Source organism: Hippocampus guttulatus, chromosome 10, assembly GCF_054856545.1.
Source record: "Hippocampus guttulatus isolate MCC_2025c chromosome 10, RoL_Hgut_1.0, whole genome shotgun sequence".
Lineage (NCBI taxonomy): Eukaryota > Metazoa > Chordata > Actinopteri > Syngnathiformes > Syngnathidae > Hippocampus > Hippocampus guttulatus.
In genome coordinates this window covers 16,361,986-16,386,527 of record NC_141270.1, presented here as the reverse complement: position 1 = coordinate 16,386,527, position 24,542 = coordinate 16,361,986, and the positions used below count along the sequence as shown (strand labels likewise).

Here is a 24,542-nt window from a genome sequence, read left to right as displayed (position 1 = left end):
AGGTGTCAATGTTGATATTTTTGGTATTACGAAAAGAAATGAGGCGGGAGGTTTTGATTGTAGAGAGACGGAGTACGATGTTAAAAGTGAGGAGGAAATGATCGGTTTCAGGAAAAACATCAGCAGTGGGCTTGGAGGGGGAGAAGCCAGAGCAGCAAACCAAGTCCAATGTGTGGCCTTTGATGTGGGTGGGGAAGTCACCACATTCTAAATAGAACTCATCAATAATCACCAAATTAGAACAAAATGAGTCATTTCTGATAAAGAAGGCTTTCAGTACTGCTGCAGTGTCAGAACTGGGTCGATAATAAACCAACCATTTAAAGAACCAAAAAGGGTTGAGATAACCAATACATGATGGAACTGTTATCATGATTTACCAAAGTAGTGTGCACATATATAAATGGAATGTAATCCTTTCATGCACCCTGCAACCTGTTAACATGATGACCTGTCCACCGTTGTAACCACTGTCCCCGAAAAGGTTAACATGCTAATCCTGTAAAACCAACTACGGTTCAACCAAACCTTTGCTATTTCATCCTGCTTAATTCACTGTATCTGCTGAGTTGCTTAGCCGTCTTTTTTTTTTGAATTTGGAATTAAATAATATCCTGTTTTAAGGTGAATTTATTTTTACAAACTGTGATTGTCGTGTTTGTTAATTTTACATTTAATTTGCGGAAAGCAACAACTAAACACAACTTACATGATTCTAAAAAAAATCATTTGGACTGCTCAGTCAACAGCCCAAATTGCAATTGTTGTTCTTAATAACCCAATATGTTATGAGACTGTCACTCAGTAGAGCGAAGACCTTGGCACCGAGGAAAAACTGTTGACAACAGATGATGAACAGATGAGTAGTGCCATTGTGATTCTGGAGCAGACATTTCCTTGCTTCGATGACTCAAACGGTGAAAATAAATTCCTCTTTTCACACCTTTATCCAGCTGCTCGACCACTTAATGGGTTCTTCCTTACCTCTAACATGCATGTGGAGCATTGTACTCGCTCAAAATGCTAAGCGGAACTGCTAATTACTACACATTTTTGTGACAGTATCCAATGAAGAGTCTTTCCCAGTTGACGCACATCACAGTTTCCATATACTGAACATGTGAAATAGCCTGCATCACCACATTCCCAAAATGCATGCAAATAACTATAGGTGTCAATTTTTTAATGATGGCGCCCCCTGAGTGGCTGCCTCTCCAGCAGCGCACTTAATTGAACGGTGTTAGTTTTTTTCTTCTTTCTACCCACATTCTTGCTGCTGTAGACTGTAAATTTCCCCAGTGTGGGACAAATAAAGGATATCTTAAAATGGTCAAATCAAAACAATAGTAACCATTACAAACTCTTTAGGTGTCCTGGCTGCCCTTTAATTGGAGGAACCTTGATATTACCACAATGGTTGCTGTCGGCAATCCTTTTCCTTATTTGTCTTTGCTGCTAGATCTAGTTATGATTTAGCTTAGGTTTTGTGTGTGTGTCCGTGTGCGTGTGTGTGTGTGTGCACCAATTTTGTGTTTGTACCCAGTAGATCCATAGATTGCCTAATTGAGGCCAGATTGCAATCTGAGGGTATCTGATTACATGTGTCTTTTTCCCCCTTTAAGCATCCGCGATCTACATCCAAATTGTGCCACTTGGCAGCAAATAATCAGAATTCCGTCATTTGCACCAGGTGGTGTCAAGCCAGCCTCAGTTAGCTGTAGGTGCAGCTTTGCCTTACTTCTCTCGGTTGAAAATCATGAATTCTTGCTGCACTGCTTCAAGGCACTCCTGTAGATAGTCATTTTCCTGCAAAAAAAACAAAATAAACAAAAAAACAGTCAGACTATTCAAGTGCATCCATCTTGATCATCTCACATATCAACACCATCGTCCTCATTCGTGGCATAAACAAATGCCAATGTCAGTTTGCATCAAAAGTGACATTGTAACCTCTGAGATCAGTTTCATTTTCAGTCCCTCCCCACCAACTACACGTCATGAATTGTCTTCATCAAAGTGGATGTTTTGCCCACAACAAAAATAAAAGCTGACATTTGTAAAAGCTCTTGAGGCCATGACAACAGCTCTGAAGGCTTCATAATTTAATATAACCTTGGAAATAACCCAGCATGACAACACACAGGCTTCACCCATACACACTTGCAAGTTTCATGTCTCTGCTTGCTGGGTGTACACATGCTGCGGACATTAAACAGTATAAACACAAACAGTACATACCGTATTTTCCGCACTAAAAGGCGCACCTAAAAGCCTTCCATTTTCTTAAAAGCTCACAGCACGCCTTAAAATGAGATGCACCCTGTGTATGGTCATTACGGTACAGTGTCAACCCCAAAATGGCTCCTTGCTAGAGACATGTTTACAACGCAGCGTTCAAACTTAAGGCGATTGGTTACGCAGTTGAACATGGAAATAGAGCAGCGGCAAGAGAGTTCAACGTTAACGAGTCAATGTTATAACTTGCTGTTGGTTAAGTGAACAGTGTGGCTGCTTTATGAAATTAGTTTTACTGACATCTGATCGTTCTGTTGTAGTTTCCTTAAGCGTAGCTCCATCCAGTGGATGCATTGTAGCTTGTGTCTGAAATGCTGTGCGCCTAATGTATGAAAAAAAAGTACAAAATCGGCCATTCATTGAAGGTGCGCCTCATAATCCAGTGCACCTTATAGTGTGGAAAACAGTACTGGGCTGACGTTATTGTCACTGAGGCCACGACACTCTGATGGGCACAAGACTGTTGCGCCAATACACTGAGGGGAAATCTGTTTCAAATGACGTGTTGACAAAATAAAAACTGCAAGGACAAATAAAGAAGGGTTCTGGTTTGACATTGAACGCCTCCGTGAGCCGTCACCTTACCGTGGTGGAGGGGTTTGTGTGTCCCAATGATCCTAGGAGCTAAGTTGCCTGGGGCTTTATGCCCCTGGCAGGGTCACCCATGGCAAACAGGTCCTAGGTGAGGGACCAGACAAAGCACGGCTCACAAACCCCTTATGATGAACAACAACAACAAAAAAAAATGGAACCCAGTTTCCCTTGCCCGGACGTGGGTCACCGGGGCCCCCCTCTGGAGCCAGGCCTGGGGGTGGGGGTGGGGCTCGTTGGCGAGGGCCTGGTGGCCGGGCCTGCACCCATGGGGCCCGGCCGGGCTCAGCCCGAAGAGGCAACGTGGGTCCCCCTTCTCATGGGCTCCCCACCCATGGGAGGGGCCAAAGGGGTCGGGTGCAATGTGAGCTGGGCAGCAGCCAAAGGCGGGGACCCTGGCGGTCCGATCCTCGGCTGCAGAAGCTAGCTCTAGGGACGTGGGATGTCACCTCTCTTGCAGGGAAGGAGCCCGAGCTGGTGTGCGAGGTAGAAAAGTTCCGACTGGATATAGTCAGACTTACCTCCACACACAGCCTGGGGTCTGGTACCAGTTCTCTCGAGAGGGGTTGGACTCTCTTCCACTCTGGAGTTGCTCACGGTGAGAGGCGCAGAGCAGGTGTGGGCATACTCATTGCCCCCTGGCTCAACGGCTGTACATTGGGGTTCACACCGGTAGACGAGAGGGTTGCCTCCCTCCGCCTTCGGGTGGGGGGACGGGTCCTGACTGTTGTTTGTGCGTACGCACCCAACAGCAGTTCAGCGTACTCACCCTTTTTGGAGTCCTTGGAGGGTGTACTGGAGAATACTCCTGCTGGGGACTCCCTTGTTCTGCTGGGGGACTTCAATGCTCACGTGGGCAACGACAGTGAGACCTGGAGGGGCGTGATTGGCAGGAACGGCCCCCCCGATCAGAACTCGAGTGGTGTTTCGTTATTGGACTTCTGTGCTCGTCACAGATTGTCCATAACGAACACCTTGTTCAAACATAAGGGTGTCCATATGTGCACTTGGCACCAGGACACCTTTGGCTGCAGTTCGATGATCGACTTTGTGGTTGTATCATCGGATTTGCGGCCGCATGTTTTGGATGCTCGGGTGAAGAGAGGGGCGGAGCTGTCAACTGATCACCACCTGGTGGTGAGTAGGCTCCGATGGTGGGGGAAGATGCCGGTCCGACCTGGCAGACCCAAACGTATTGTGAGGGTTTGTTGGGAGCACCTGGCGGAATCCCCTGTCAGAAGGAGTTTCAACTCCCACCTCCGACAGAGCTTTTCCCATGTCCTGGGGGATGCGGGGGACATTGAGTCCGAGTATTGATTGTATTGATTCCATCATTTTAAATGTGCCGATTACTGCAGATGTCATTTATGGTCAGGACGATGATACGTAAAGCCAAGTGAAGGACCATGAAGTGAATACAAAATATACAGTGATAAATCAACAGATTATATAGAATGGATGTACTGCAGGGAAGACTTTATGGAAAAGTTTATTAGTGTCGTTGTAGTTTGCAACATACTGACATACTGTGTGTTTTAGACAAACATAACATTGGAACTCATTACATAGTTGCCGGTGGGTGGATGTTTTGAGGCTAGAGGAGGGAGCTGGAGTAGCCAGACAGAACCCACGCATGTACACCGAAGCCACATACCCGAGATGGCCGCTGTCTTTCACCAAGCCTCAAGAAATATTTAAAGTCTAATATGTTGCATCAGTTAAAAGCTCAAATAATTTATTAACCCAAAACACAACATGAGGCACTGCAATAGGAGAAAATATAAGTGAGGGCGACATTTGCACAGCATCATTGTAAAGTCGTTGCATAAGATTTTGTGATTTTAGAGCAGTGGTTCTTAACCTGGGATCGATCGAACCCCAGGGGTTCGGTGAATCGGTCTCAGGGGTTCGATGGAGACTCTGCCATGGAGGTAAAGACACGCCTGACTCAACATGTCAATTAGTTATGTCACAGCCGCTGCAGATGATCACATTTAGTTCGCTCAGTAGTCAACGTGCAACTGTCGTGATAGTACGTCGTGTGATTTTTTTTAGAATGTTATGCTATGTCGTGTGGTCGGAAGAATATGTACCACATGGATTCACATGCATCACAGAACGTAATGGGACTCAGCATCCTATCTGCATGATTTGTCATGCCAAGTTAAGCAACTCTAGTCTCGCACCGGCAAAACTGAAGGAACACTTCTTGAATCATATTTTTATTTTTCAGTAATGAACAATTCGATGAATGTGCATATGAACTGGTTGGGTTCGGTACCTCTAATAAGGTGAAGAACCACTGTTCTAGAGGAAGCTGTGGGAGGCCTTATAAATACTTAAAAGCTCAATAAGGGTAAAAAGTATAGTTTGAATTAGACTTATAAAGAAAAGAAACTCAATCTCTGAAACGTGTCTGAACTGAAATTGGTTGTTTTGTTTTCATGATTTTTTTTAAACACACATGAGGCAAAATTAAAAGTAGACAATGGCTGTTTTTTTAAGGATTTATTCTAATATTCAAAAACACCACTGGATACGATCATCAATCATAAACAACAGGATGCAACTTCTTCAGAAATAGCAAAGCAAATGCTGAATAACTTAAGCTGATCTGAAATGCTGTGGAAGTACCGAATTGCTGAATTGTAGATTGTGAAAGTTGTGAAGTTGGAATGGTTTGAATCATTCAAGGAATGCGGAAGGAGGAGTTCAATTTGTATAATAAGTCTTCATTTGGGAGTTTTACCGTGAAAGTTTATGATGGAGATGTGATAAATAATTCCAAAGATGATCTTAGTATTTTGAAATTGGAATGGGTTTAATCAGTAAGGAAATTATAAAGCAGGAGATAAATCCCTCACCTAAAATTGTATTGGCCAAATTAGGGTAATTTGTTGTAAATTGTGTAGAATTTTGGTAATGTGCAAATAATTGGAATGTGGAAAATGTTTAGTTTTGGAATGGGATTTTTTTGTTTTAAATGTCTGATTCACCTGAATGGCTTTTGGGAGGGCTAAGGTTGGAAAATATGCAGCTTTGTGGACTGTGGAAAATACTTGCAGAAATGTTTTGAATTAGGTGAATACATTGATGTTAGAATTATCCCAACTGTCAGAGAAATGTTGAAGAAGTACGATGAAAACTGGCATAATATCCCTCCAGCCAGCCATTTTCTAGAAAAACCACGCATGCAGGCATGGTGAGAACAAGCAAACTCCACACAGGAAGGCGCCTCTGCAAGTACTAACCAGTCGATCACTGTGCCGTATTGGAGTAAGAATATTTTATTTAAAAAAATAATCTTTTTGGGTATGAAATAAATTGTCATCAAACATAATACTCACAGACTGTGAATCTTTGCTGTTGTCCCTGGACCGGTTCTTTGCTAGTCTTTTCTTCTTCTTGTGAAGGGGACGTGATTCCAAAATCATCTCCTCCAGCTCAAAGGTGGGGTCGCAGTGAAGGCGACCTTTCTGCACGACAGGAGGAAGAATCCAAAAGAGAGAATTTAAAAGCAAACAATTCATGTCTGCAAATCAGCAATGATATCAGGCTCCAAGGGACCTAAACATACTGGAACGTACAAACACAGTATTAACAAATAGCAACAAAAAGCAACAATCAAGTTTGACATTTATTATTGAGTAGTTGCAGGTGCTCTGATTGAGCTGCAAAAAGTATTGTATGGGTGTGTCTGCATTGGGTTACTTGAGACTAACATTAGGAACAAATCCAGCGTCCATCTTTTTTTCATAAATGGCATCCCAGTTGATGTCAGCGAGGTAGGGAGAAGTCTGCATGTCAGACAGGCTGGAGAATCGATGCTCAGGGTTCACTGTAAGTAGCTGGTGGACACACACGCGCGCACACACACACACACACACACACACACACACACACACACACACACACACACACACACACACACACACACACACACAGAGAGTTTTTGCTTCAAACACAGCAGTTTCAGAAAAAAAAATCAAAACTAATGAGAGTAGTTGGTTTAATTTGACTGAAAATAAAACATGAATATATAGTCAATAAAATACCATAGATCTGTGTGTTGTGTACATCTCAGCCTTGTGTAAGGACAACAGAAGCAGGTTGCTCAAGTCTTAAATCATGACACAACTTTTCACATCAGCAACGCTGTGCTGAATTTGGCAGTATAGGCTATACTTGAAAGTATTCTTTCCCGATTGAGCTGATTCCACACTGCCAATAGCACCATAATAATTCACGAACTGGGACTTCCCCATTTTTTAGAACATTTGGTTCACCTTTTTGAGCTCCCTGCTCAAAATAGTTGGCAAAATCCTCCACTGCGCCTTAAATAAATTCATTAGAGGTGACGTTTAAACCCACGTGAATCCACAAACCAACAGGGGGCAGTGTTCATCCAATCAGTCATCCGTTATGTTAGACCCGAAATTGTGCATCAACTGCTGTGGACATCTTCTTTGAGAGAGGAAAAATTAACTGACACTGTTCATGGCGTTTCACTTTATGGAAACTTATGGCAGAAAAAAATAATGGTGTGTGACTTTGGCTGTCACAGTAACACTCCTGTGCTTTTTCGCCCCTTGTTGATTTCAGCAGTTTCTTCCTGCAGGGCAAGATAGATCTGTCTCACTGGAGACCAGACAGAGTAATCGATTAGCAGCTGAGTGGAAAAGACCCGCACTCGATCCAGAACATTCACACAGACACAGTGCATGTGCACAATAGTTGTGCCAAATAATACCCAAGCTCTTGTCTTCCAATGACAGAATACCGCCATACTAAAATAACTGCAGTTGTTTTCGAGGAAAGTAGTCTTGATTTAGTAAGCATTGAACAGATTAATCAAATTGAGTTAATCAGGTGAAAGGTTTGGTTTTTATGCCTTTAATTTTCAACCCCCCCCCCCCCCCACCCCCCAACAAACAGCATGCACAAGGTCCACAGTTTCTCTGCCTCCTTGTCAGATTCCAAGCCTTCTGTTGCCTCCTACTCCTGAGGGTCTCCACTCATGTTCCCCGCAGCTGTAGCCAACCCATTTCCCATCGACCACAGCACGACCTCTGATATGACCCTTTTATCTGCTCTGCTCTTCCTGTCAGCCTGCTCTTGAATTGATTCTGATTTCATTATGTTTTGATTTTACAAAGCTTAATGCCCTACATTTACCTTGTTTATGATAGTAAGGCCCAAAACAAAACCGTGTTTGTAGAGAAATAAATAAAACATAAAATGCATATTCAATGAAAAGTAAAGCCATACAGATAAAATACCGGTAATCTTATAATTTAGAATTGTTGTTTGTAGATACAGCATGATTGCCTAAAAGTTGTGGATTTTCCAGTCGGTGACAGAATCCGTGACTTCAGGGGAGGCACCACACCTTCACAAAAATAAAGAAAAACATTTAGGTATGTTTGAATATATATATATATATATAAACATGCATGGCAGGCTGAGTGGACGCTCTAAATTGTCCCTAGGTGTGAGTGTGGGCGTGAATGGTTGTTCGTCTCTGTGTGCCCTGCGATTGGCTGGCAACTGATTCAGGGTGTCCCCGCCTACTGCCCGAAGACGGCTGGGATAGGCTCCAGCACCCCCCGCGACCCTAGTGAGGATCAAGCGGTTCGGAAAATGGATGGATGGATATATATATATATATTTCTAATTTCTTCTGATAAACAGTGAAAGAAGAGACAAAGTCATCATACATGTCGAGCAGAATACTCCACAAAATGCTCCAGAAGATCGGCTTCTTTCACAAGGGCTGATATTAAAAGATTCACATAAAATGTTGAGTAATTAGCAGAGTGGATGGAATGATCAAAATAAGATTTTTTTTTTGCGGTGGTTTAAAAAAAGTCTTCAAATGTTAAATTATGTCAAAGTCCATCAACATTTTTTTAAAAGAAAATGTTGCAATGTTAATTTTGTATTTTTTTTTTAAAACAAATTCCTCACACCCCTCTCACAACAAACTACAGATAAGAAAATACTGTACGTACTCTATGGGATTGAAATCGGAACGCACTGTGAAACCCATTCTGCAACCAAAACCACTTATCCAGCTGAGCTGGAGCCTATCCTCGCAGACCACAATCTAGAATGGTCAGCAGTCATCACAGGGCACATAAAGAGACAACCAATCACACTCATGGTAAAATTGCAGTGTGGCAACGGAACCCATGATGCCTCCATAGAAGTCATGCAGGTGCACCACTGTGCTGTCAGTGACAACTTTGGAAACCTGAAATAAAATAAATTGACCGCTGCCTCGGGGACTTTACTGCGGTGAAAATCCATTTGCAAGGCAATCTGCATCATAACTCACAAAGAACGTCTGATATCTCCCACTTACCTTTCTCAAGAGAGAAACAAGGTCTTTGGGCCAGGCCGGGCTGTACTGGACACTGACTGTGCTGAAGAGCTGGATTAGAGACTCCAGAGAGTTACTGGCATGTATGTCATAGGGCCTCTGGATGCATGTTACCATGGAATGAAGGAAATATGAAAGAAACATAAAAGAAGTCATCGTTAGGGGAAAATTATTTTTGTAATGTTTACAAAGAGTTGAATTTCTGGGGTGCCTCCTCATCAATCAACTGTGAAATCAATCACCCATGTAAAGCTTCTTGATCTTTGGGATATTTTGACAAAATCATATTATATATTATTAAAAGACAGAGAAACTGGTCTAAGTTGTGGAAATAATGTGTGTTTCTCCTACAAGGAGGACAAGTTCAGAGTTTGAATCTGACAATTTACCCATCCCCGCAGAACTTCGAAGACTGTCACCCCTAATGACCACCAGTCTACTTCAAATGCGTAGCCCATCCCTCCATTCATGAAGGATTGAAAGATCTCTGGAGCTGAGAGGGAACACAGTCACAGTGTACAGACAGTTCAGATTTCAGACACACACACAAACACATGAAGCGACGAGGAAATCGACGGACATCCAAATTTGGCACCTTTTGCTGCAGCGTCTCGTCCAAGGTTCTAGACAAACTTTAATGTATTTATTTACTAGGAGCAGAGTGGCCCTTAACTTGATATTTTCAGGACACAATATTTAGGGGTGCACACAAATCACAAATGAACATGCGATGTGAACGTTCACATTTCCACTCATTTGCACTGTATTACTGATAAATGACAGAAATGTACAATGTGAATTTGAAAAATGAAGTATCAAGAGTTAGGGGATTCAAAGGCCAAAATCCTGCTCCTGTTGATGTTTCGCAAGACACTCACAAGAGTATGCAAATTACATAATACAGCTGCAATGTTACCCATGTATGGCTTGGTTCCAGCTAAGGCCGTTGCTCGCTCTCCATCCTTTATTATTGTCGCTATGTTGAAGTCTGTCAAATGAGCATGGCCTGAGAGGAAACAAATACTCGTTAAGTTTGAGTCATTCATTATTGACCAAAAGAGACGTTAATCCTTGTTACGGTTATGAGCATCACACGATTGTAACTTTCCTAGGCTATTATGACTTTGTTATAGATGAAATGAAAACAGAGCCGATAGGTTCATTCGGCCCAGACGCTTTGGTGCTGTTAAATTTAACACTGAATTCAAACTTTGAAAACCTATTTGAATGTTCTTTTGCTGATTGTGCATTTACAAAATTGTGCCACTAGGTGACAGTTAAATCAGTTCTAATAAAGCTTGCAGTATGCATTTGAGGTGGTATATTCTCTGCCAGAGAGATATGAAGTGATATGGATGTTTTGTTTTGTTTTTAGGCAGATGCCGATATTCCACAGAAAAAAAACCCCAATCCCATTACCAATTAATTGGCAGACGAATTAAATGTGTATCATTCATAAAATAACTTCCTGGTATATTGGAAATTATACATTTGGCCATTTACGACCTTATTTTTGTTGAACTCTATATTGGTGGATGTCAATAAGAGAGCATTTTGCTTAGGCAGGAATGGGAAGAAATGGGTTTTATTTTTAGTCCAGTGTAATTGACTGACAAAAATCACTCTTTCCATTAAATGATGGTAACCTCCGCATTTATTTCACTGGCTGCCAAAATCAATTATTTTCGTAATTTAATGAACAATACATCTCTAGCATACTTTAATGTAATGCATCGAGGCCACAAAGGAAGACTCTAGCTAATAACTGGAATTAGGCAACCAAGCCAACTCGGTTTATAAACCCAGATGTCATCCTTACCTTGCTCATCCAATAGAATGTTGTCTGGTTTGACATCTCTAAAGGAGACAAACACAATAACTTTATTCGGTACATAGAGTCAATGCCATGTCAGATATGAATACAGTATGTTTCCATGTAGTAATACAGTAGTGCACTGTCTGTTATCAATCCTAGTATTGGTCTGGTAAATAGGATTCACTGAGATGACATGTGTATGGGAAGTACAAATTATTTGGGGTGTATGTGAAAAACCCGTGGGAGGTGATTCAAGGCCTATGTACAGTAAGTGTGAAGTACATGTTGTTGCAACACGTGTGTTGTGGATGAGCATGACCATCACACGATAACAGGCAGGAAGTATGCATTCTGAATTGAACTCCTGCCAGAATGCATCAGAAGATCTCACAGAGGCTCGCACAGGTTTGGTAGCATATGCTCAATATTAGTCAACCACACCACTGAGATGTACTCAGTGGTACATCAGTACATTATATTTTAGCAGTTCCCGGCACACTCAAGCCAGCCACATGATTAACACAGAGCGGGATGCCAAATTAATTACACTACACACACTACAACGCATAACATAAGCATTCATGGGCCGATTACTTCCAATGTTTTAAGAACCAAATGCTAAAATTGTCTGCCAAAAATAAATAAATACATAAAATGGGGGTTGGGATGGTGTAGCAGGCTGAAGGGGCATACATGCATATTCATGGGGGAACTTCGAAAGAAAAGCTACACTAATGTAATAACTCCTTTAACTTAATGAATCACATTTCCCTAACATTTAAGGTGTTTTGTAGCAAGTGGGAAGTCATGGAATTTCTTCTTTGTTAACCAGAAATACCCTTAACGAGGAAATTAAATGAGCCAAGATGTTTGGTGCGCTAAAATCCTGATGCATACTACACAAGAGGGACTCATCCCTTTTCCTCCCTGAGTAAAAGAACAAATTTTGCCTCCTTGGGCATAGCAGCAGCAGCAGCAGAAGCAGAAGCAGCAGAAGCTGACTGTTGCTAGGAGACCAGAGACCTTCTTCCTTCAGATAATGCAACAAAATAATTGTGTGGCATTCTCCTGTCAAAAACTTGCCGAGTGGAACAAAACTGAGGAGCTAGGGGTGGCCATGGTTTGGATCATGGCTGTGAGAGTAGACGGTGACAAAAGAAGAAAAAAAAACAGGAAAGCGGATGCCAGTGGAAGGGATGAAATAAAGTAAAAGACTTTTCATGTACTGTCACTGTCAGCTCAGTTCGCAGTTTCCTTAAAGGAGCCGACCATCAAATAGCGAAAGGAAGAAACCCAACAGTAAATATGCATGGATATGGAATTTGCTTTCATCCTAAATCAGAGATAATGTAATGTTAATTGTTTCCTTGCGATAAACACAAGTGCACTGTTCTCGACATGCACGCACAGCACACACTTCAGACAGTGTACCGTAGGCCAATTGAGTTCACACTTTTTTTCTGCCTCCCGTGGTTGTAAATCTGGGTCTGCAGGGAACTACCTCGTTCACCAGCTTACAATTAATGGTGTGCTCAGCACATCTGAACAAAGGCTGCAGACTGAATGCTCAACATGGCAGCAGATGATTAATTGTCAAGTGTTAACTAACACACATGGTACTTTTCAATGAAAATACTGAAAAATTAAGAATAGGAATTTACACGCTGTGGATAAGTTATTAGTGAACAATAAGTCAGCCGGACAGTTGCATCATATTGCTCACACAGACGTCATTCACACCAACAGCTGTTAATATAGTCTTACAATTAAACAATATTTAAAAATAAACCCGTTAACAGAACAATGATTCTGATGTGGTCGGTTGTGAAAAAATGTGTTTTATTCTTGATCCAAAATTTCCGTCAAGCAACTTCAAAGTGCCGCATCCAGACAAATGATACGGAACGTACACACATACAAAAAAGATACTCGTGCGGCTGATGTGTTGCCACTTGACATTTCCCAGGCTCAGGTTCCACCATGTTCTCCACCTCCAGTGATTGCTTAAAACTGGGATAAGTTTAGCTCCATGCCTGCCCACGTCAGTTTGACAAGCAGTTAATTTGAGTGTTGTCGCTCTTTTTATACCACTGACATTCCATACGCTCCTGTCAACGCATTGTTCTTGGTTGACATCTGTGACGCTGCAGTTTTAGCATAAAGCTAGCAAATCAAAAAGGAAAGGGTATGTATTACAATGGATATTGATCAAACAGCTGATTGATTCAAAGGGGAAAACAAATCTGCAGTGTAATAAATTGCTTTTAAAAAACTGTATAATTTTGACAGTTGCGGACTGTTTCTGAAAAAATACACACACACGCACACACACACACAAACACACTCAGACACTAATGATGCACTCTGAGATACAGTGGAAGATCGCTTACCATCAATAAACCATAAATCAAATATAGAGTCACCAGATTTTCAAAATTGTAATTTCTCGGAAAATCCAATATACAGTAAATTCTCACCAGGAACTATTTATATCAAATGTAATCGCTAGTCAATCTGGCGAGCAGTTGCTGTGTTATTACTTTATCTGATGATATCTTGGTTGACAGTTCAACAGAGGTAAACAAATCACTGCATTCAACCTTTTTTGCTCGGCAGCTATTGGAAGCTGCCTCTGCCGTTTACCCCGCATCTGTCGCGCATTGTAACATTGGTTCTTGCAAATTCATTTAAAATAAAACTGAATCTACAATATGTGCACCAAGTGTGGCACAGAAAAGGCCGGTAGAAGTACAGTACAGGTACGTGAAAATAAAAGAGGTTGACTTCCTACCTGTGGATGATGTGCTGGCTTTGCAGGTAGTCTAGTGCAAGTGTCATCTCACAGAGGTAAAGTTTAACAGCATCCTCGCTGAATGAGACACTTTGCTGCAAGTGGTAACGAAGGTCCCCTCCAAGGAGCAGATCCACCACCATGAACATGTCCTCCTCATCCTGGAATGAGTACCTGGTGTGGGGTTTTGGTTGTAAAGGGAGAAGGACGCCACACTAAGTCACCGCTAGATTTTCAAAGAAAGACAAGCTGCACACACAAAAGGCAAAGACGCACACCTTGCAATGACATGACAACAATGCATGCAGTACTTGTGCAAAGCTTAAACTGCATTTGTTTCAAAAGCCACGTTCCATTTAAAAAAAAAAAACACAAGCGACAGAATGCAAGATGTGCATTCAGAGTATGTTGCGATTTGAGGATGAATGCACCTTAAAATTGCAGTTGCAGAGATAAATGTCGGTATGTTTCGAGCATGCCATTTTTTGGAGTTAGAGGTGAAAGTGGACTTTCCTGAAAATACAAATATACAGTATATGCCCTGTATGTATATATATTAACTGACTTACCAGGTTTGTCGACCTTTCTAATGTAGTCGGACAAAAAATCTCCGTTCAAGTTCTTTTACTCAAGCCATGACCACTTGAACGTGTTCCTAACACTCGCATCTATTGCATGTATGTCAGCTTGCCTGTCTACCTGTTTGAAAATTGCACTTGGGCCGTACCTGGCCGATCACGCATGAATTAGTTTACACAATTCATAGACGCTATTCAAATACTCGACATTCAATGATTAATCTGCTTTTTGTGTGCACACCCTTTGTGGCTTCCGTTCTCACAGAAATTTCAAAATCTCCGAGATATGGTGAGGCCATGAGAATGAGAGGGGAGGGGTGTTACTGTTACTAGTGTGCGTGCCTCAACATGGCTACGTTCGTGAAAGCAAAACAACAAACTCAAACGCGTGTTCGTTCAATGTTGTCAACTAATACCCGGATTAATTTTCGGCAATTTTCCCTCAATTTTCCAGAGGAAATTTCATGAAAATCCGGAGGACTTTCATCTGTATGTAGTGAATGCAAAAAACGAAAGTGTTGCCATTTTTAAAAAAATTGATTTTAATCAACTGGAAGCTGCTTTTGCACCACAATTTGCACCTTTGTTAATCAGGTTTACTAAACCATGCAACATCAAATTAAAACACAAGCTCAGCAAGAGAATGGGGACTTGAAATGCTTTACGTCATGGCCTCTGCTCCATAAATGGACCAATCCATCAAGTGCATGGGTGAACAAACTGAATACAGTATAAACAAATACAAAACGGTATATTCTTTTCGAAAAGTAGGCAGAATGTTGGGTTTTTTTCAATATGCAGAGGAGGTGGTATTACACATTTTTAATGTGCCACTGGCTTCTTCTTCTTTTATTTTTTATTATTTATTTTTAAGCCCAATAGTGAATTATATTCCACTTGTAACCCTCAGCACTGTATATGTCTGGTATTCACATTCTGATCATTCCTCTTCAGATGCAATGCCCTGCATCTATAAACTGGGATTTTTTTATTTTTTACTGCGACTTCTTGCTTCAAAGAAAAAAAAACATTCGAAGCACTGTTTGATGCTTCTTCTAAAAGCCTTTGACTTACCCTTGACTTTCATGTGATTGGACAGATAATGGCTGGTTCTGCTTTGTATTGCTATTAAATAATTCAAAATTACATTTCCTCCTGCATACAAATGGCTGGCCAGTCTTTGTATGATACATGAAGGCTAGCAGAATCAAAGATGCAAAGATCATCTTCAATGTAGCAGACCCTCAACAGATGGCTAGCCCCAGGATGCAGCATTCCTCATCGTCACCCTTTTATCACCTCATGGGCAATATCTTCCTCACAGGGGCCACTTGACCAGACAGCTTCCTCTGCTCTGGCACTCGTTATCTCATTGCCCCACATTCATTGAGCGTGTGTTTCTATATCTAGCACATAGCACATGTTTGGAATTGCATTAAAAAAGTGAGTTATTACAACAACCCTGAATCAAACTGTGCGGTATTTAAAAATCAACATTTATGCAGTGGTACATGATCAAAAGCTGAGACAAGTTAAAATCTTGGCGAAGAAGTGAATGCCTGAGGTTTACGGAGGTCTGTTCAAAAGCAGGAAGAGGGCACTTTCGGTCAGAACAGGACTGGCCTGCTCCAGTCACAGCAACAAAAAGAGGAAGGTTACTTCACTAGAAGGAGAACAAGGAAAGGGCTGCAATAATCAGGCCACAGTGACAAACGAGCACGGGGAGGCAGGGAACAAGGAGCTATCGAAGATGAGAGAAAGAGAACAGTTTTGTGCCAAGGAAAGATACACATTTGTGATCCTGTTGGCTGTGTTTGGTCTGCAAAATTAAGGCAGCCTACTGTATGTCAATGAAGTTGACGACTGGCTAGTTGGAAGTGACTGCTTCCCTTCACCACAACAGACTTGCAGGTGGCTGAAAAGGTTTCTCAAACTGTGTGATTGAGCACTGTCCCTGCTTCTCAACACCTGAAGGCATACCACCTATTGTACCGGTACATTTTAAGTTGCCCTGCTTTCACAACTGACTCTCCCATTTGTATTATACCTCCCCCCACCCCCAATACAATAGTTTTCTAAAAGTAGCAGCACTGTGCCAATAACACACGTCACCCAAGTTATAACAGTATGGGAGGTACGCCACTTTTTAGACAAATGATGTAAGTTTAAGTCAACTTGTTATGAATTCTCACTGAGGGTATAAAGGGTGACTTTGTTCCACAATTGCAAAAAGGCCTTGTTTCACCCAAGCTTGAAATCAATATTCCTAATGGAGCCTGAGCAGGCCGCAGCAGATCTATCCTTGGCACTCCTCTTGCTCAAATTGGATTCTGATGAGAGGATGAATAAACAAGAGGAAAACACTATCACATTACCCATTTTAGTTAAAAAAAAAATAATCGAGATATATATTTTAGGACGTCCTGCAATTACACTAGTTAACCTTGCCGCTCAATCAATGGTTCAACAAAGCAAAAGGCAACATCCGTTTGACGTTGATTCCTTGGGGAAAACTAGTCATGCTTTTTGAACATTTTGTTGTCGTGCTTCAAGCAAAATTGTGTTTTCTAAGTACGCACGATTATTCAAGAACCACAGAACGGTGAGAGATGACCTCTAAACTCTAGGTTTGAAACATGCGGGAGAAAGGAAGAGTCGGTCTTCCCATGTGCTAATCCTTGGAAGGATTTTACACTTGTAGTACACAGAACGCAATCTTAACCCCTCCAAGGTAATCCATTAAATGTTACCTCGACTCCTACACATAGTTATGCAGTGAGGGACTGGATGGAGCAATTACAGTGTGTTGTAAAGTCAACATCAGCTCTGCTTAAGGCAGCACAACTGATGGGATTCACCAGGTAGCCTTTTAATTAATTTGCTTTGCAGCTGCAGATACTGGTGGTAAAAAAAAAAAACGGCCAACAGATTTCTGGATATCTCCTTGAAAGTCAGAATTAACTCTCCGTGTGTGGGTTAAGGACAAAGGAAAATTCTATTTACAAATCCTATCAAGTCTGAATACATGATATGACCAAAATATTGCCCTAGCGCTGGTTTAAACAACTCTCCTGTTTGCTCTCTCCACGACGGGAGAAATTATTTACTGTGACAGCTGTTTGGTGTGTTCCTGCCTTCATAGTGGCTACGGATGTGTATGAGGCTCCCTCCTGGCATTGTCTCAAGAAAAGCACTTCTAAAACGATATCAAAGCTGGTGTTTCTCACATGTTTGCTTGTGAGAATAGAGAGATCCCCAATTCCCAGCGGCTCTATTGCACACCCATTAACAATTACTGGACTGGCCTGCCCAATTGCTTAGCAACAGAAATTGCAACACTAAAGGGGTAAGCTCATGAACATGGAATCTGTCAGATCTATAGGGTTTTCGTAGTCACGGTTGGTGAATTCATTGCATTTCTAGCCATTATAAAATGAAGGAGACAGTGGCAAGATGAAGCAGAGGCTTCATTAGTCCTATCTCATTACCTGTGCAGCTGATAGGCTGTCAAGCAGAATTTAATAGAGAGGGTTCATTGCAATGCAGACTAAACATGATACACTGAGCATCTTGATATAGAACTGGGACAGAAATAAGTTATACAAAGTACACACACACACACACACACACACACACACACACTCTTAGTCGAACATCATAATTTTAGAAGCTAACGCTGGTTACAAACTAACAATCTGTGCTCGCACTGCAGCATTGCTTACTTCTTGGCTTTGACATGACGGTGCATCAGCTGCCACGTCAAATAGGTTGCTTAGGGAACTTTGGCTAGCCAAGCAAGCAAGTCATTGTTGGAGAAATGTAAAATGTTAATGAAGTGCAAAGCAGGCCCTCGTGAAATCCAACAATTAATACAATTATTAAGAAGTCAAAATTTTTCATATAATGTTCTCTTGAAGATCCAATTTGTTAATCTGTAAATAAAACCATTAAAATATTGCTCAAACATTAGCCGTAATGGTGGGAGCTTTTTACATGCTTGCAAATCCCAGTCACCTCTGGGCAATCAGACTATCCCTGACATAAGAGTACTTGGGTCTTATTAAGACTGGGGAATTATGGCTTCAAATGAGACGGCAAATGGGGTAGTGTTTGTTTGCATATTGGATGTAGATTGCAAGTTGCTCTATTACCTACAAAGTCATTCTGTATCTGTAGCAGCAGCGGTAAGCAGAGCACCACGGCGCACAGCAAACTAGAACACAGAAGGCTTTGGCAGTGAAACACTCGTGATGGGAATTGAACTATAAAAAAAAATGATACAAGCTCACTACTGTACATAGATTAAAATGGCCTCCATTTGATCTAGTGCAGTGGCTTGTAAAGGTGGGCACAGCCTCTCACAATTAGACTCAATACTTTGTCTCCACACATCTTGTCCCTCACTGTATATTATGAGGACATCATGCATGATGTGAAAGGGACAAAATATTCTTGCCGCGTGTCTGGAAAAGATGGATGCACGCAATATCACGCTACCAATTACAGGAGAGTTAAGTGCTTTGTGCAATATGCCATGAATGGCGTGCCAGGTCCCCAATTACATTTAGAAATGTGTCCCACCCGGAGATGAGCGTTGAATAATGAAAGCAGCCGCCACTCACTAACTTATCCAACTCGAGGGAGAACCGAGGTCAATTCAAAGCGCAATTATTATCAAATGTGGAAGCGTGCTTCCCGAGTCCAAAATATCTTGTGTAAATTATCCAAGTTAATACCTGTGATGTCTGCTAAGCTGTGCAAAAGTTTTCTTCCTCTTCGTGCCAAATGAAGTGTTTGCAATACGAGGTGCATTATATCCACAAAGAATGTACTGTTATCTCTTTCAAGTTTCAAGCAAACATGCATCCCTCGAGTTACTTTTGGCTGGACATACATGCAGACAAGGGACAAAGCTTTGCATTCCACATTGAAAGGGTAAAAACATAAGATAGTCACCAGAGATTTACTAAAAAAACATGTTCAATTTCCTGGAGAATCTCAAGCTCTCTAAAGACGTTTCGGACCTCATCTCTTTCTATACATTGTTGTTTGTTCATGTATTTCATGGCGTACATCTTCTCCGTGTCCCTCTTTTGCACGATGCATACCTGGAATGGAAGTGACAGAATGAAGTGATGAGAGAATGGAGAGAAAAATGGAAAAGAATAGGTAAGTCGTCATTTTAAAGCACATATCATAAAACACAATGTCTGCTTCAGAGGTGTACACTGCCATCAGTCTTGACTGCTTCATTCCAGACTGAGGGAAATTTTCAACATGGATACACTACACAGATGCTTTGAACACATTTAAACTTAATACTGTACGTATTGTAGTGCCTGTAACCATGCATGTGGTATGCCTTTATGTGTTAGTGCCTGGTGGGATGGCGTGTGACGTATACGAGTCTGCGTGTGGGAGTGTCTGGGCATGAGCAGTGGATGGTGGCAAGCCCCACTGTTAAAATGATTAATAATAAAAATAAATCAATGAATCAATATAACACCAGAAAAGGTGTCATTTTCTGTCTGTTTTGATTATGTTTCAGCGCCAGCTGGAGTTGGACTTGAAACAGCTGGAAGGGCAGCTGGCTCGGTACACCCTGAACTGGTTGCCAACCAGCCAACCATTCGCGCTCACAATCACACCGAGGGATACATTTTGGGGGGATGTGGTGGCCAACTGGAGAAAAACGACACAGGCACGGGGAGAATGTGAAACTCCACACAGGAAGGCTGGGCCTGGAATTGAGCCAATGACTTCTGCGGTGTGAGGTGGACGTACAAAGTAGTCCACCACCATGGCACCCGCATGGTATTTTTTCCTTAATATCAAGGGAAGATGGCAAATTATGTTCACAAAAATAAAGCCTTAATGCAGGGCGAGCCGCATGCAGCTCTTTGGCTAGTTCAATGCGGCTCCCGGGCTTTCACACGACAAGCGCTGAAAACGTCTCAGCAGTGGCGATGCCATTCAAACAAGGCGCTAACTACACAAAACGTACTACGTCAGCCTATCATCAATCCCGTTACTGGTGTGCGTGGATATGTGCGCGAGTGCACTGGTGGGCGCCTGCGTGAGTGCGGGCGCGTGTGTGTGTATATGCTTGCACGTGCACGATCGGGTCGTTCCTGAGAAGTTGGTCCCTTCAAAGTCGATCTTTGCCCAAAAAAGTGTGTGTGTGTGTGTATGTGTGTGCGTGCGTGTGTGTGTGCACGTGCACGAGAGGAAGGGTATGATGTGGCTCTTTGCAGTAACGCAGTAAAAAAATTGGCTCTTCGTCTCTGACTGGTTGGCCACCCCTGCCTTAATGCGTGAGTTTGCAGTTTTTAGCAGTGACACTTCAGTAGCACTGATATGCTGATTGGACTCGGGCATAGTGTGTTCTTTAAAAAAATAAAAATAAAAACAAAAAGCTAAGTCGGCCTTGAAATGAACGGCTCTCATATTTTCACTTGCATTAGTTTCATCACAGTAGCTACCTGCTCACTTATAATTGAGCAACATACATTACCAATCATAAAATCTTATAAGAAAACAGTTTTTTTTTGTTATATTATCTACACTAGATAGGTTCTTAAGAATTGTTAACATTGCTTCGTGCACTTGTGTTTAAAAATGAAAGCATCTCCACTGGACTAAAAAGCCTCTTTATCAGTTTATTGGCATCGGTCAGTTGAGATTCACGACAACCCCTCAGTGTTACAACTCACAGCTCCTGGCCACTTATAGCAAGATGATCATTGCACTCATCACAATACCCAGTTCTCTTTGCTCTAAGCAAGGCCATCTGCACTGCACTGTGATGGAAGGGAGTCTAAATAACCCCCTCCTGCAAACGAAATGTTGTTTGAAGGTCCTTCTTTTCTGGTTACAAAAACATACAACCTCTTAACAAGACATACACAACCCTTTTTTTATGTTAAAAACAATTCCATGCCAGTGTCAAGTACTTGGTTGAACAGCATGCTGTCTTTAGAGACACTCTGGCATTTCAGTGGTTCAGTGGACCTATTTTAGACTGCTTCATAGCACTGAGACCTTAAGTATAGCATTCAAGGCAAGGATTATGTAACTATTGTGAAAGCTACCCTGAGCTTCACACAAAGTAAACACAATGTGAACTGCAATCATTTCACAATACAGAGAAAGATGATAAAAGCCATGACTGGGAGAAAAACAGATCACTTCGGTCAAACTTAAGAAATTGAGACATTTTCTGAAAGGGCATTAATAATTATGTATAGAATGTGGAAATTGGGTGATATTCGATCAAGATAATGTATGTCAATTTAAAGATCACAAATTATTGAGCTCAGTTTCTCCCAAAAATGTTTGGGAAAATATGTGTGTGTGTGGGGGGGGGGGGGGGTCATTTATATCTGGAAAATGCTAGTATTCGTTGAATTGCAAAAATGAAAATCAATCATTTTCATTCAGACAATGTCACACGCCCATGTTTTGAGCTAGAGCCCATACTCTAGCTCAAAACATGGGTGTGTGACCTCATTGTACCACAAAGTGCAACAAAATGTAACAGACAGAACCCAGTCAAGAATCTGGAAAAAAAATGACAAAGAGGGGGAAAAGAACCAGAACCAGACGACGAGAACAACAACTATTTCCACTGCACCTGATGTTTCTATTTCAATTTCAGAGCTTTAAATAATGACATATCCAATATTTTAGTTCATGTTTGTAAAAACATGATCTTTTTGGGAGATAAATCAAGGTTTTGGCAGAATTAAGTGTGATCATCATGTCTGAGTGTGGCTCAACCTGTTACACAGGATTTTGGTCAAGAGTTGTGTGTCAAGCATAAGCCCAACCATAACTGTCAGGCATGTAGCCGTGGCTCTTTTCTGGCTGGAATCTTGGTCAGCACAGTAAAATGATAAAAGTTCAAAAGGATTTATTCATATATTCATACAGACTAGAAGCAATCCAGTACATTAAACTGGCTAACTGTGGAGAAGGCAAGACCAATATTTTCGGTCCAGAAATGTGTGGCAGCTTTCCTCCAATCTCTTAAAAGCTATTTGCATATAAATCGAGACATTTCCCACCGAAACTGAAAAAAAGTAGCGTCCAGACTAAGGCAAATCTCTGTGAAGTGTCGTTTTGGGACAGAGGTATCAAAAAAAGACCACAGTCAATTAATGAACAGCTCCCACTTGAACCAAACAAGCTATTAAACTTCGTGAAATAATAAATTTAAAAAAAGCTCCTTTTTAGGCAGGTAGATTTGACATAGATCAAGTTTGCAGTGCCTTGGGGGTAGGTAGTGGTCGTGAAGGTTTTTCGAGCCACTGGCGAGGTCAGGGGTGCCAAAGTCCAGTCCTCAAGAACGAGCTCATCAGCAAACTTTGACAGAAGCCTGATAATGATCTTTATCATTTGAATCAGGTGTATTGTCGGAGGGAGACATCTAAAACAGGCTGGATTGGGGCTCTCGAGGACCGGATTTGGGCACGCCTCGGCCCGATGTTGCCAGCTGCTCCCTCAAAAAAACAGGCCATAAATTTTGAACCTGAAATTAAAGTTGACTATTATGTCCCAAATGGGACATAATAGGGATGCTCTTTGTATACATTTTCAACACGTGGGTAACATTAACCACAAATACCGTATGTAGTTATTTTTAGACGACAAACTGGTCAACAGTTAAAATGTTAAACGACCAGGGGCTGCTGTTTACTTGTTTTTCACCTTCATTTGCATTGGGGACTGCAAAGGGACATGGTGGAGGGCAAAAACTGGAAATCTGTTTTGAGCAGCTGTGTTTACACTCTGCATCTTATTACTCGAAGTTACGGTCCAGGTGACAAAGCATTTAGCATTGCAGCTGATGCATGATGCATAGCCAACTGAAAATGTGATAATTGTTTCTATTAAGGACACAATAAAAGACACGTTAAATATATATATACAGACTGTAGTGTATCGGCCAAGTCAAACAATGCTGGCTTGGAGTGAGATGCTGGAGTGAGATGCTGTCTCAATGTTGGCTGTAATCTTTGACCGCCAGCTGCTCATAGAACCTGTTTAACTCTACCAAATAGCTTTTTAGAGTGGGTGAGACAGGCAGGTGCACGCACACAAAAACAAATTGATTTCTCTCTGGATGGAAGAGCGGTGTCGGTCTCATTAGTATCCTTGAAGACAGGCGCTCAAATATATTCAGTTTGACATCACACAAGCTTCATTGCTCACAAATACTTTTTATCTCTGAAGCATGACTGTTTTTTTTTTAATCTCAGGACAGTCATTATATAATTAGGACAAAAAAAAGAGAATAACACTAATAGTGTATCAGTGGGCTGCTTCTTACATTCATGGGTCATCCAAAATATGGGATGAGTCTTACTGCAATTGACCAATTGACAAAAGACCAGCTTCAAATTCAAAGTCCAGTAATATATTAGTAAAGAAGTTTGATATTAGTGAATATCTCAACAAGTGAGATGCAAATTAGCTCCGACCTATTGAGAAAGTGAATTTGTTTGGGGGGTTTTCGGTTATTTAACAAAGATTGGGTGCCTTCAAGGCAATGATGTCTGGTACCTATTTGTGCAATCATTTTAATGAAAAGGATGGGGCGCCACACTGGGCTTTCCTAAACTGGAAATGTCTGAAGACTTACAAGTTAGTGTTGGTAGCAAATTTACGTAATATTCATCCTACTCATTTGACAGATTTATCTGCAATAGCATTCGATTCAATTTCATGAAGCAAAATAAGGATTGAAAAATAGCAAAGCCATTTTTTCATACCCGTCAGCAGATCCGTACATCTACAGATTATCAGAATTATTATTATTGTTTTTTGTTTTTTTTACCCACAGGTAGTGAATTGACACTTTGAAAACCTACATGCAGGTGAAGTACAATCAGTTAATGGGATGGAATGGGAGTGAAAATCCACTCCCATGTCATCCTCTAATGCAGAGTTTCAGCAAGAATAACACCCCGCCCACCCCGGGAAAAATATATATTAGAAAATATGATTGTATATGCTGAAAAAGCTTGGTTTATTAACGATGGCAACACAGATATTGCGTTTGCTATGTCTTATTCTGCAGACATTGAT

At 41.5% G+C, this 24,542-nt stretch overlaps 1 protein-coding gene across 3 annotated transcripts in view; it reads right to left on the bottom strand.

Moving 5' to 3' along the window:
• Positions 1 to 24,542, bottom strand: part of stk32c (serine/threonine kinase 32C) — a 51,139-nt gene that overhangs the window by 2,754 nt on the left and 23,843 nt on the right. For 2 of the 3 annotated variants that reach the window (XM_086121876.1, XM_086121877.1), the window contains 9 exons: positions 19,410 to 19,561; positions 13,876 to 14,049; positions 11,088 to 11,125; positions 10,185 to 10,274; positions 9,658 to 9,761; positions 9,251 to 9,367; positions 6,609 to 6,734; positions 6,234 to 6,362; positions 1,739 to 1,806 (listed from right to left, as the gene is read on the bottom strand). In XM_086121876.1, the coding sequence (XP_085978002.1) occupies positions 1,739 to 1,806; positions 6,234 to 6,362; positions 6,609 to 6,734; positions 9,251 to 9,367; positions 9,658 to 9,761; positions 10,185 to 10,274; positions 11,088 to 11,125; positions 13,876 to 14,049; positions 19,410 to 19,561 (998 nt within the window). Of the gene's footprint in view, positions 1 to 1,738; positions 1,807 to 5,405; positions 6,148 to 6,233; positions 6,363 to 6,608; positions 6,735 to 9,250; positions 9,368 to 9,657; positions 9,762 to 10,184; positions 10,275 to 11,087; positions 11,126 to 13,875; positions 14,050 to 19,409; positions 19,562 to 24,542 lie in introns of those variants that run through there. The other variant, XM_086121878.1, reaches the window with a different exon arrangement.